General features: G+C 40.2%; 1 protein-coding gene across 1 annotated transcript in view; it reads left to right on the top strand.

Annotated features, from left to right (window-relative positions):
* Positions 1–9,875: 9,875 nt before the first annotated feature.
* Positions 9,876–14,439, top strand: part of Il23r (interleukin 23 receptor) — a 62,047-nt gene continuing 57,483 nt past the window's right edge. The window contains exons 1-2 of the mRNA XM_059256706.1: positions 9,876–9,945; positions 12,473–12,769. Of these exons, the coding sequence (XP_059112689.1) occupies positions 9,876–9,945; positions 12,473–12,769 (367 nt within the window). The remainder of the gene's footprint in view (positions 9,946–12,472; positions 12,770–14,439) is intronic.

Here is a 14,439-nt window from a genome sequence, read left to right as displayed (position 1 = left end):
TAGAGTTATAGATGATTGTGAATCACTATGTGACTAATGTAAACCTAGGCCCTCTGTAAGAGTAACCAATGCTCTTAACCACTAAGCCATTGATCCAGACCCAAGAACTTCCTGAATCTTAAGGGGCCTCCATTAGAACTTCATGGGTCTTGAGGAACTTCAGAAAAAATTGTTACATGACAGGAGCATGACCAGCTCATAATATCTGCCCCTGACCTGGGCTTTCCCCAAGAGAGAGCAGCAAGGTAATACTTCCCCCAGGCTATGGCTACCTAATGACTAAGCATGATGTGAAAGGCAGTGGATGCCATTTCTGCAAGATACAGAGTTCTTCTAATGAGCAATTTAGGGTCCTGGAATTCCCTGTCTCCATTGCCTCCCTAGAACTATGTTAAAACTTGAATCTCCTCTTACCCAGTCTTCTCTTCTTTAAGCAATGTCAGATCTCATCATGACCTCCTTGGATTATTGTTATTTCTGCATCCTTCTCAAATTTTTCCATTCAGTGAGTATTCAGTACGTCTGACTCTGTCTTGACATATGCATCACAGAGAGCCTGAACTTCCACTAGCTTGATATCTGGCTCACTCACAGGCTCATGCTTTCTTGTACAACCCAAGATCACCTCCTGAGGAAGGGATGGTACCATCCACAGTGGGTTGGGCCCTCTTACATCAATTAGTAATCAAGACAGTCCTCCACAGGCATATCCACAAACCAGTGTTATCTAGGCAAATCCTTAACTGAGATTTTTCTCTCTGATGAGTCTAGGCTGTCAAGTTAATAATTAACACTAATTTGTACAGCCACTTAAGAGCTCAGGGGGAGATTAGCAGGCACTTTTGTTTATGACAAAGGTGCAGAAACATGAAGCCTAGGCTGATCCACAGCCCTGCTGGCCACAGTGGAGAAAGCAGAGATGTGGTTAGGAGCAGCCAAGAAGCCAAGAGTGACACCTAGGTTCCTTCTCAAAGTCACACTCTTCTGATTGGATTTGGTCCCTTAAACCGATGGATATTCTCTCTCTCTCTCCTGCTCTCACGCATGCAATTCTTTTTTTTTTTTTTTTTTTGAAAACTGATCTCATTTTTTTCCCCAGGCTTGTCTTGAACTCCTGGGTTCAAGTGATTTCTCCAGCCTTAGTTTCCCAAGTATCTAATTTTAACTATTTGTAAGCATGGACTAAAGCAATATTGACTTTGGTCTGCACAAACTCTTATTTAATCTGTCCATTTCATGCTGATTACTTGGCTGTCAGTTTGTACATTTGACTGAAATTAAATTCTTGGATTTAAAGTGTTCTAAGAATTCAGCTGGGGGCTGGAGAGATGGCTCAGAGGTTAAGAGCACTGACTGTTCTTCCAGAGGTCCTAAATTCAATTCCCAGCAACCACATAGTGGCTCACAACCATCTGTAATGAGATCTGATGCCCTCTTCTGATGTGCAGGCAAACATGCAGATAGGATAATGTATATATAATAAATAAATAAATCTTTTTTAAAAAAAAGGAATTCAGCTGTCTAATTTTCCACTGATCAAAACGTTGATGGCCAAAGATCTAGAATGTTGAATTTGATCTACTTTTACCTTCATGTCTCTTTATTTTAGCCTTAAAATTGTACAATAACTACTCTGGAAACTGAAGCAGGAGGATTTCAAGTCTGAGGATGGCCTGGACTACATAGCAAGTTCCAGGTCACCCCTAACTGTTTATCAAGGCCTATCGCCAAAGAAAACAACAAAACCTAAATCCTGTAATTTTGTGATATATAGAAAGAACTTCCCATTTTTTTTCAAAAATGAGTCAATTAATTTCCCAGTAATTTTTTACACATAGTTAATTTTAAAAAGTTGGATTGACTTGCATATTTTGCTTATAACAAATAGATTAAAATTTTCCATTAAAGCTACCAATAGCAATAAAAGTAAATTATACTAAATATCATTAATAACTATTTTCAACTTGTTCTTCTTTGAGTCATTAAAACTAAGCATCTATTTTCAACTTCATTTTAGAGTTATTTTTCAATATATGTGTGCATTAGTTGTGGTTCTCTAAGGAACAGAACTGATAGAATGAACTAATGTGCATCTATATTTTAGTAAGGGATTTATCAGAGCACCTTACAGGCTGTGGTCCAAGTATTCCTACAGTGGCTCTCTCCTTATGGAAAGGCCAAGAATACAGTAGTTGTTCAGTTCACAATACTAGATGTGTGAGCAGTCCCAATCTGGTGCTGGAGTCCCAGGAATGTCCTAGAGAGCTGCCAGGTTTTAAGTCCACATTGGAATCCTGAAGAAGTAAGTTCTAATACAAGCAAAGGAATGGGTCAGGATAGATGGACTTGCCAGTGAGAATGAGGACAAGCAGACAGAAAGCACAAGCTTCCTTCTTTTATATTCTCTTATGTGGACTGCCACCAGAAAGTATGGCCCAGATTTAAGGTATATCATCTGACCTCAAATGGTCCAGATTTAGGGTAGGTCTTCCCACCTCAAATAATTCAAGAAAAATCCTTCACAGGTGTAACCAACTACTTCTGTTTTAGTTACTTCTGAATGCAGTCAAGTTGATAATCAAAGTTAGTCAGCATAATGTATGTGTGTGCACATGAACGCAGATGCACCTGGAGGCCAGAAGAGGGAGTTCAATCCCCTGAAGTTAGGGTAACAGGAAGTAGTGAGCTTCCTGGTTGGATGCTGGGACTGATCTTGGGTCCTCTGCAAGAGCAGTATGAGCTCTTTATCACTGATCCACTCCCATCCCTCAGGTTTGGTTTCTTGGCCATAGCCCAGAATTCTTGGATGTCATGAACATGCTCTTTTTTCCCTATTGATGTTTGAGTATAGTATTTTCTCAGCCTTGTTCTGTATCTCTAATAATCTCTCTTTTACATGATCAAGTACATTAGTGATGTTTCTACCTCTAAGTTTGAGCCCAGTCAAAAATAACCCTTTAAGAACAAATAACTGATCAGACCTTGAATATAAAGGGGAAAAAAGACTACACATTAAAGGAAGAATTTTTTGTAGTTCTAATTCTGTCATAGATTTTTTTGGTGGTGGATATGCATTTAAATATATTCACTAGTGAAAATGATAAATCCATTGTGAAGCTCCTCAGCTTCAGAATGGCTCCTGTAACTGTATAAAACACCACTGAATTGTGCAGACTCTAGATCTGATTAATTCTGGTGTATGATGTTTATTTTTAAATTGTATTACCCTTAATGCATGTATTTAGTTTTGTTTATGACATCAATGAGAAAGGGGGAGGGAGGAAGGAAGAAAGAGAGGAAGGAAGGAAGGAAGGAAGGAAGGAAGGAAGGAAGGAAGGAAGGAAGGAAGGAAAGAAAAGTGTTGGATCAGCTTCCTTCTGGGCCTTTGGAAATTAAAGATTGGCTGAGCATGGAAACCCAAGCAAAAGAATCAATAGTTCAAAGGGGATCCTTAGCCTACATAGCTAGGTTCACAAGATACTTTACAACAAAATACTAGGAGAGGGCAGAGAAAGAAGTGGGGTAGAAAAGAGAAGGGAACCTTGGAGACTGGCAGGCATATACAGAGTTAGGGGATGGGGTGTTAACCAATTGAACTTGTGAACTAATTTCTTGGTGTTGTTATTTTGATTCAGGATCTACTTTGTAGATCAAACTGCCCTTGAACTTACAGAAATCCTTCTGCCTCAGTTTCCTGAGTACCGGAAATACAGACTTGAGCCTTTCCTGTGATATATGCTGTACCCAGCAAGTGTTTGATATCTGCAAGAACTGTCTTCATTTCTGTAGCTTTTCTTCTTTTCATACCAGTGGCCTCTGCTGGCCACACTTAGTTTTGCAGTCCATGGCCTGAACATAATACTACCTCTCTTTCTTAAGAGGACTAGATCACAAGGTAGAGGATGGCTGACGCTCAAGTGTCTTCCAGGTGCAATAGGTGCAAAGGGAAGCACTGAAATCCCTATAGGCTGACCTGTGGTTATGCTTTCAAAATCTACTAAGCATTAATCACTCAGTTGGAGGGATGGGACAGCAAGATGTCTGCTGGAGCTTTGGAGTTCATGGGCTCTACAGCAGTGAACCCCAGGCAGAGAGATGCTCCAGAGGTTGATCCATCTGCTGATGTCAGGCGCCGGGATATCACAGTCCAAAATTATTCCCAACTAATGTCATCTGCTCCCCAGCACCTATGTGTGTCACTGCCTGGGTTGAGCCTCCTCGCCTGTAGTTCCTGACTTGTCTATTTAACTTTTTTTTTTTTAGAGCATGTTGTTCTACAGAAAAACTGGACAAACATTCCATGTACTACATTTCCACACCTTTATCAGTGGGATACATTTTTTTAGAACTGATAAGCCTATAGTGACAAGTAATTATCACACAGAGTCCTGGTTTATGATAAGATGATGTGCATTCCATGAGTTTGAATAAATATAGAATGACATGAGACCATCACTGTAGCATCATTAAGTGTAGTTTCATTACCTTAAAAATTCTCTGTGCTTAGCCCGTTCATCTTTTTCTCCCTTGCACTTAATCCCTGACACACACTGTGATTGTTTTGTTATTGTTTGATTGGTTTTCAGTTTGTTTTGTTTTTCTCTATAATTTTTTATCTTCTGTAATGTCATGCAGGTGGAATCATACAGTATGTAGTCTTTCAGACTGGCTTCTTTTACCTAGTAACATTCATTTAAGCTTTCCCCCAAGTCTTTCTATGGCACCACAGCTAATTTTTTTCAACACTTAATAATAGTCTATCGTCTGTATGTGCTACAGTTTATCCATCCACCTACTGGACATACTGGTTGTGTCCAAGTTTGAGTAAATATGAATAATGTTATAAATTCCCATATGCCACATTCTGTGTGCTTATAGATTTTTATCTGCTCAATAAATACCAAGAAACACAATTTCTGATTTTTATGTAAGAATTTATAAGAGTCTGTTTAAATTTCAAAGCAGTTGTACTATTTTACATTTCCTACTAGTTTTAATCTGTCTCTGTTTCTTAGAGTTCTTAAATGTCTTGGGGAATCAAACAAAGTTGACCTTTAGTGTACACCTCACAGGAAGTGGGGTGAGCCAATCTTCTACTCTTTCCCTCTAACAGAGCTGAGGGAACCAAGGCGTCTAGAGCTGAAGCCCTGAGCTGCTGATTGGGGTGGCATTATCTTTCAGATAAGTCGATAGATGGCTCTTTCTCCTCAGAAAATCTTCAGGTACCAGTTCAGTGATGTGATAACTAATAAGACAAAATAGCTCCTCACGTATTTGAAGGGTGAGTAAAAGTAAAAGTATCCTTGATTTATTTAAAATTTATAAATAAGCCATGAACTTAGAAAAATTAAGTCAAAAAAATTTGAGGCTGCTAGTAATGAATCTAGTCCCTATACATGCTGAGTAAGCACTCCCAATGCTACTTTAATACTTCTTTCATAAATTCACTGAAAATAGTTTGTTACCTCCTCAAATAATAGCTACGTCACTTAGTCTGTATGTTTCTTAGTTACTCAGAATTTCCAGTGTTGAAAGTTAGGTCAGGCTCAGACGGTGAGCTGCGCATCATGGGTAAAGCAAAAACATGGTGGTGAATGCTCACCCTCTGGGAGATGGTAGGGAAAAAAAACAGTTGAAAAAGGGATGCCTGTAGCATAAACAAAAGTTGGAACAACAAAAATATAATATATCAGTGAGACTATATCAGCCCAAACAAACTAAGACAATTTCAATAGCCTAGTAGGGACAATGCGTTGATTGTGCTCAGGGGAAACTGGATATTTACACCCATTCCAAGCAAATAAATTTGCAGAACACCTCCATGTCTCCACATAGCTCTCTAAATTCTTACTGTTTTGCTTTTCTTCTGGCCCCAGTTGAGTCTTGGTAGCTCTCCCCCCGTGGGAGGTGGCTTCATCATTAATCTGTTCTCCACATAGTCATCCCCATTATCTTCTAAAGCTCCATTGGTTAATGTTATTTCTTTACTTAGCAATATTTGACATCTCTTTTTTGCCTTCAGAATGAAACTTAGCTATTTAGCCAGGAATACAATACCAATATCAGGCTGCTGCTGACATGCAGTTCATTTGTTTGCTTATTTGTTTGCTTGTTTTGTTTTGTTTTGTTTTAGCGTGGTGGGGGTGGGGTAGGCAGGGAAGATCTTGCTATATGTCTTAGGCTGGACTCAAATTGGTGATCCTCCTGCCTCAGACTCCCAAGGACTAGGAATGACGGCATGTACTGTCACGCTCTCCTCTTCATTAACATACTTTCTGATGAAGCCCTCTGTTCTCTCGTCCTGGAGAGGTGACTTGAAGGTCCTTGGACAGTCACACCTGTACCTTCTGTTCTCCACACATGAAGTGTTTTGCACACCTCCTTCACAGCTCATAAGGCTGTGACTAATGATTAACGCCTGGTCCATAGTCATTTCTTCAGCCTGGTCTTCAAATTTATAATGCGTTCATATTTTCCATAGGTTCTCAGCTTGGCCATTTATTACAGTCACTCAGGAGGCTTTTGTAAAAATCCCAGTGTCCAGATTTGCCCACAGCAATGGCAGTTTCACTGTCTGCAATGTTTTAAATGTTCTCCCACAATGTGGGTCCTGGGAACCGAACTTAGGTCCTCTGGAAGAGCATCAAGCACTCTTCACAGCTAAACCACATTTCCAGACCCAAGCCTTGTTTTACTTTTGAAACAAGGTCTTAGTCAATTTCCCACACTATCTTTAAACATTTTGTAACCCAACTGTCCTTGAACTAGAGATCCTCAGCCTCCCAAACATTGGGGATTTAAGGTAATTTTTCTTAATAAACATAATTATACATATCCCCAAAATAAGCTGTAAACGGATCAGAGTCATGGCAAACATTTTACCTACTTAGCCATCTCCCCAGCTCTAAACTGATGATTCTTATTCAAAACCATTTTTCCTTGTAGGAAAGGAATTTCTTATTTTCTTTCAGAGAATGGGCGGGTATGTCCTTCTCTTACTCCAATGACTATTTTGAGCCAAATAGCCTGGCAACATTATCACATTGCACCTAGTAAGGGCCCTGAAGTAAGTGAAAGCTTTTAATTGGAGACTTGCTTACAGCTTCAGAGAGCTAGTTCACGATCTGTATGGCAGGAAGCACGGTGGCAGCCAGGCAGGCATGGTGCTGGAGCAGTAGTTGAGAGGTTCCATCTGAACAGCAAGTTGGAGGCAGAGAGAACAAGATTGTGCCTGGTGTGGGCTTCAGAAACCTCAAAGCTCACCCCCCAGTGACACACCTTCTCCAAGACCACACCTTCCTAAACAGTCCACCAACTAGATAAGGAACATTCACGCCTATGGGAGCCATTCTCATTCAAACCACTGGGAACCATAAGGAAAAACTTGAAGGGTTGTACATGAAGAGGTTACTCTTTGACTTTCCGGAGGCTTCAAAGTTGGCTCCCCTTTCACCCACTTTCCCTTTGCCTTCCCTTCCAGGCGTGTCCTCACTTGTCTGTTCCCCTGCATTTGTTGGAAAACTAAGGACTTACAGGGGTATAACCCTGTTGTGGATATCGCTCTATATAAATAAAGCACTGATTGGCCAGTGACCAGGCAGGAAGTATAGGCGGGACAAGGAGAGGGGAGAATTGAGGAAGGAAGAAGGAAAGAGAGACCGGCTGGAGCCACTGCCAAGACAAGGAAGATGTAAAGTACCGGTAAGCCACGAGCCACGTGGCAAAGTAAAGATTAATAGAAATGGGCTGAATATAAGAGTGAGAGCTAGACAATGATAGGCCTGAGCTAATGGCCAAGCAGTTTAAATAATGTAAGAGTCTGTGTGTTTATTTTATAAGTAGGCTCCGGGACTGGCGGGACTTGGCAGTGGGAGCTGGAGAAAAATTCTCCAGCTACATAACCCCTTTTCCCTTTACTCTTGTGAGGTGCCTGTTGACCCAGCTTAGGCTTCTTTTCTGTGTCTTTGGCTGGGGGAGCGTTATCTTCCCTCCCTTCCACATACCCTTCTCTGCTCTAAAATCTCATTTCTCATAATTTTGCAGGCTAAAATGTGTTGTTCTCCTACCCGTTCAGCAGCCAAAGGAAAGAGGAGGAGTGTTGACCTAGAGAAATTCCAGCTTCTTGCTGGAGAAGTATGGCCTCCTGGTTAAGCCTCAACAAGCTTCAGTGTGTGGTTGGGGTTGGTGAAAATGAATCTGGAAATGAGGCTGACAGGAAAGAGTGGTGTGACTTCCTCCTGAGATGCCTCATGTTGCTATTATCTCTGAAGGAGCTGGCAGGGAGTAGAGAGTTTCTCTCCAATTCTCTTGACCTCATTGTTCTCTCTTACTTCGGTGTATGGTGCAGGTAGAAAAATAAGCTGCTACATGGATTGGTGTTTTTGTTTTTCTTTCTTTTTTTTTGTTGTTTATTTGTTTTGAGACCAGATCTCACTATGTAACCCTAGCTGGCCTAGAATTCCCTACATAGACCAGGCTGACCTTGAACTCATACAGATCTGCCTGCCTCTCCCTCCCAAGTGCTGGGATTAAAGGCATGTACAGCCATGCCCATTTGTTTGACTTCTTAAATAAGACAATATTTTCAATTAAGGTGAGGGAAAAAAAAAGTATTGACGCAGCAGTTCACTTTCAGCAATCTGGGTTTTCCCAAATAGTGACATGAGAGCTAGTCATTATGAAATGGACACCGAGTTCCTCTTCAGGAAACGGAAATGTAGGTCAGGGCTCTGCTGACATTTCCATTTGTCTCATAGGTAAAAATCTGAAGTGATCACTGACAGGCAGGCAGTGGGAAAGAAGACAGCGCAGCCTTGAGGGCAGCTGCTTGGCTCTGAAGAGGGAGGGTGCTGCAACTGAGCAGAGAGGTAAAGAGACCTTCACCCCCGAAATACTAAAGCCAGCTGCACTCTCCTCTGCAAATGCACAGGCCAAAACTGCTTTCTCTCATGTGCTCTGTGATGCTTTCGTGCAATGCTACTGATGAAAGGTGAGTCTATTACACTGTCTGCCATCACACCGATTCTGATAACTAGGTGGTGAGCAGTGAAATTCTGATGAGGTGGTTCTACAGCATCTGCTGCCTCTTATAGAGATATGTTGTCGCAAATTAAGAAAGGGCTCTCCAAGTTCATAAACCACAAAAATATAATCATGTGTTTTATGCTGCCAGATGAGCCATGAGTTGTGTTTTGAAGTTCTTTAATATGAAAACTCAGGCTTAACTACATTGACAAAAAACAAAATAATTGTTACTGAGTAACTAACTTATTCCACAGCTAGACTGACAAGGGAAGAGCAAGGCCCAGGTGTAAACTGTGGACAGTGTCTTTCATCACACGTCTCTTCTGAGCCAGAGATGAGGGGCCCTCTGTAGCTTTGACTTGTCATAGTCTATTTAGTCTTTGCCTTGTTCCGCTACTCCTCACTGTGTATCCTTTTTCTGTGAGAATTCTAAAACTTTCAGTTTTTCCCAACTTTTGTTCATCAAAGCCTGGTCTTCCAGATCATGATGTGTGTGAACCAGTCGCACATTAACTGTTCATCATCAGAAGTTACAGCAGGGAGGGGAGCTGTCTGATGACAGACAACAGAGTTGGAGTAACTACATTTTAACAAAGGTCTGATGACCTCCTAAGTGATGCTTGAAGACAGACATTCCACTCTGATGCTCTGCTTATCTGCCTCTTCATGAAGCTCCTCACACAACATTGGCATCCCTCTGCCCTGTTTCAGTCATTCTGAATGAAAGAATCCTATTCAAGCCAATAATTATGAAAAATGTAATGCTAAGTGTCTCAGTAAAATGTTACAATATAAAGATTTTTCATATTTTTTTCCAGAGAGAAATGAAAGGTTTCTTCCTCACTTGGGACATGAATCACCTCACACTTCAGTTGCATGTAGGAATAGCCCTCTATGTGCTCTTCAGATGGTGTCATGGAGGTATAGTATTTTGTGTGTCTCTGTTTTCATTCTTCTATAACTATATTAGTAGAATCCAAGTGACAACTGTCGAAGTTTCCCTAGGATGGTGTTACTCCATTTCAGTAGCTCTACTAGCCAAGTGCAGAGGCACACAGCTTAATCCTGATACTCAGGAGGCCGAGACAAGAGAGTTGTTGCAAGTGTGAGGCTGGAGAGGGCTACAGAGTGGAAGGACAGCCTGGAACACATGGTGAAACTACTCAACCAAAAAAAAAAAAAATAACCGTTAAATAAACAAATGGCTTTATAAAGATATAAAAGCATAATTACACATTTCTACAAAAAAAAATGTCAAACATTTCTAACCAATCTAATAACCTTATTTAAAAATTCAATTAGTTGGGCAGGGTAGCTCATGTCTATATTATCATCATGTAAGAGGCCGACAGGAAGATGGAAATGAGTTCAAAGTCAGCATGAGCTGCGTGCAAAGTGAGAGCCTATCTCAAGAAGAAGAAAGGAACTGTCAAGTCAACATGACCTAGTCTTTTATAGTCTGTGTTGCCTCCTCCTGATCAACAACTTGCCCCCATTATGCTCTAAAAAGCCATTTCTAAAACCCAGGACATGTGACCAAATCTCTTGACTCTTTTCTATGTATTCTAAAAACGGTTTCACAATGAGTCATAGAGATATTTTTTCTAAAGTTGAATTATCAAACTTATTTAAAATACTAGATGTTTCATATATATTTCACCTCCACCTCCTCCTCCCTTTTCTTCTCCTCTCCTCATCTTCTTCTTTCATTTATTTTTTAAGATCAAGCCACAATTTGCACATCAGCCTTGAACTTGCTTTGTGATATAGGCTGACCTCAAATTCTCCATCCTCCTGCTTCAGCCTCCCAAGTGCTAGGATTCTACTAATATGCTACCATGCCCTGGTAGGTATTTCTTTCTTCTTTTTTAAATATTTTTTACACTGATTCATCTGTTTGGGGAACAGAGCCTGTGCCATGGCACAAGGAGGAGGCCAGAGGACAATGCACTTCTCTCTTTCCACTATGTGAGACCCAAGGATCAAACTCATGTCTCCAAATTTGGTAACCATTTCACCTGCTCTCATTCTTTGTTGTGCATTCTTTATAAGCTAGCTTAGAGCTTATAATCTATGTAGCACATGCTGGCCCTGAACTTGTGGTCCTCCTCCCTCAGTCTCTTGAGTCCTGGGATTACAATAGTATAAGATTGCCCAGATGACTGGGCGGCGGTGATGCACGCCTTTAATCCCAGCACTCGGGAGGCAGAGCCAGGCGGATCTCTGTGAGTTCGAGGCCAACCTGGGCTACCAAGTGAGTTCCAGGAAAGGCACAAAGCTACACAGAGAAACCCTGTCTCGAAAAACAAACAAACAACAACAACAACAAAAGATTGCCCAGATATTGTCACAAACTCCCTTTTCGTGTCTCTGGTTCTAGTACCTATTGATGCTGTAATTATTTTATTACTATTTCAACATTTAAATATTTTTAATTTATGTCTAAATGTTACTTAAACAAAATTAAATCTTAAATTACATACTCAGTTTAAACTTTATGTTTCAAAGACAAGGACCTTTTTAAAATCAAATACTGATCTTTGTTCTTATCTTAATAAGACTTAAATATATTTTAATACAAGTACTTCCAGGAAAAGTTACAACACCTTTCATGAAACTTCTGGTATGTTTTCTAGATAAGAGTTTTATTTCATTAACATTCCATTCCGTTTGACTCTATATAAATGACTTTACTGTTAGGCGAGTCTGATGGGAACATAACTCAAGGCAAACACTGCCACTGAGCTTTAAAGTTCGTGATTCGGTGTCATGAAAGTAATTTACCCATTGTATAATGTTTAAGTCATAGACATACACAATTTAAAATAAAAATGTTAACACGGAGATTACTGTTGCTAACAACTTTCAGTATTTCTCCTTGATTCGTCCATTATTTGCTTTTTCCCAATGTTGAGCTTTTATGAACTATGTTGTTTTGCAGCTTGCTACTTAACTCAGTAATGTATTTTGTTTCCCCTATATTATCAAATTAATGATAAGTTTCATGTAGCTGTTAAGGACTCTCTCTTTGTAAGGAGTTGATCATTATAGTCACATTATGCTGATAAAAGGAACTTTTATCTCAAACAAACAAAAACAGCCCCCCTCCAACCAACAAAACATTGGTTGAGTATCAAAAGCATAGAATTGAATTCTGCAGTGCCCCGTGCACTACTTTGAGTCTCATCTATGACAAAAATGTTGTCACTTCATAACAGTCTCCACTTTACAGTAGAACAGGAAATTGTATTTGCTCTCTGACAAGGACAAAGCGCAAAGGCTGTGTTGAGCTGCTGCCCATCAGGGGAACCAAAATGAAAACACACGACTGTTCAGTAATCATTCAGTTACTGAAAGAAAACATTTTACATGCAGTGGCATATTCTTCTTCTAAATCCCTTACAATATTTTGCCAGCACAATTGATTATTTCATGTGTTTGTTTCCAGGAATTACAACTATAAACTGCTCTGGTAACATGTGGGTAGAGCCTAGTGAAATGTTTCAGATGGGAATGAATGTTTCTGTGTATTGCCAAGAAGCCCTTAAGAACTGCCGACCAAGGAAGCTTTATTTTTATAAAAACGGCGTCAAAGAAAGATCTCATATCACAAGGATTAACAGAACAACAGCTCAACTTTGGTACAAAGGCTTTTGGGAACCTCATGCCTCTATGCATTGCACTGCCGAGTGTCCTGGGCATTTTCAAGAGACGTTCATTTGTGGGAAGGACATTTCCTCTGGATGTAAGTACGATGGTGTATCTTAATGGTTAACTGATAATTGCTGGACTTTTGAACTAAAGCTAGAGGCAAATCACTACAGTTGACCTATCATACAGGTTTAAGACAGGGGCTCAACTCAAAAGAGTCAGGTTGATCAACTCTGAGTTATGGGGGTTGGTGAGGCCCATATAAAGAAGAAAAATCACTGGGACAGCCACTGTCATATAGGGCCCAGTGTGCCTTGATCTGTTGGGTTTTCAAAAGAAGACAGAAGTATGGAGGTTTGATGTGAACACCATAAATTTTAAAATATTGCAAATCCCCCCAGAGAACAATTTTCCCCACTAGCCTGAATAAATACAGTCTATGTGAAAGCCAACACCTCAGGTCTGAGAGGCTTTTCTTAGGTAAGGATGGATGTGGAGGAGGCAGGATGGTGAATTCCTGATCAACCTGAGCCTTGGCAACAACAAAAGTTTAAACGATACTCTTTTCATCTCTTTTTAATTTGGTTTTTGTTGGTGAATTTGTTTTCCAAACTAAAATCATTCACTTTGAAGCTCATTGATCCCAGTGAGAGATTTTGAAACCAAAATCCAGGGAGCATTTCAAAACTACCTTTGTATTCTCTGTGTCTTCCCAATGAGCTGTGTGATCTTGGGCAATTTGTTTAGCTGACCTCAACCTCCATGGCTTTTTCTGTGAAATGAAAGTAATTATAAGCACCATATTTCAAAATTTTATTTGAATATATGTTAAAAACTTTAAAGTATGTTAGTGTCTAATTCTTATTAAATGCATGTTGTTGATAAAACATAAGAAGATTCTCCAGACAGGCATGGTGGCTTCCACTTTTAATCCTAGCGCTTGGGAGTCAGGCAGATAGATCTCTGTAAGTTTAAGGGTAGACCATTGTTATCAGGAGTTCCAGGCCATCTGGGGCTACATAGTGAGACCCCATTTCAATAAACAAACAAGTAAACATACATAGGGAGATTCTCATACAATCTCTTGTTCTCAGTCCCATAGTTCCTATTATGAATTACCATTACTGTCATTATTAAGAAAAATTCAGTCAAATCGATCTCAAAACACACTAAATCAGTTTGTGTTCACAACATTATGAAGGTGTATAAGTTCCTGCACTTATTTATATAAATATCTATGGACCTTTTGTTTTTTAAGTATTAGTGTGTCTGTGGTTGTGTGTGCAAGTGTACATATATGTGTGTGCATTTGGGTACAGAGGCCAGAGGTCAAACTTGCGCATTATTGAAAGGAGTCTTTCACCTTGTTTTTTGAGACAAGGCCTCACACTGTGATCTGAGGCTTACCAGATCAGTCTGGCTGGCCAGGGAGCCTTAGGAATCTTCCTGTCTCCACCCACTCAATGCTGAGATTACAAGCTTATGACAACATGCCAGGCATGTTATGTGGATGCTAGGGACTAAACTCAGGTCCCCATGCTTACACCTTACCAACTAACTGAGCCACCTCCTTGTCCTCATTCTCCAGTACATCTCTGCCATTTGGGGTGAAAGATCAGAAGGACTCCCTTCCACTGTATTTTTATAATACTATCTAAGTTCTTGCTTCTTCCTCGGCTCCAAATCATAAATAAGAAGAGCCAGAGCAGACCCCTGGATCACTTGGCCTCATGATTGACTGCCTGGAAGCTAGGAGACTTCCTT

The sequence above is a fragment of the Peromyscus eremicus genome, chromosome 3 (genome assembly GCF_949786415.1).
Source record: "Peromyscus eremicus chromosome 3, PerEre_H2_v1, whole genome shotgun sequence".
In the NCBI taxonomy this organism is placed as follows: Eukaryota; Metazoa; Chordata; class Mammalia; order Rodentia; family Cricetidae; genus Peromyscus; species Peromyscus eremicus.
Note: the sequence above shows the minus strand (reverse complement) of the source record. Positions and strands in the feature narration are given on the sequence as shown.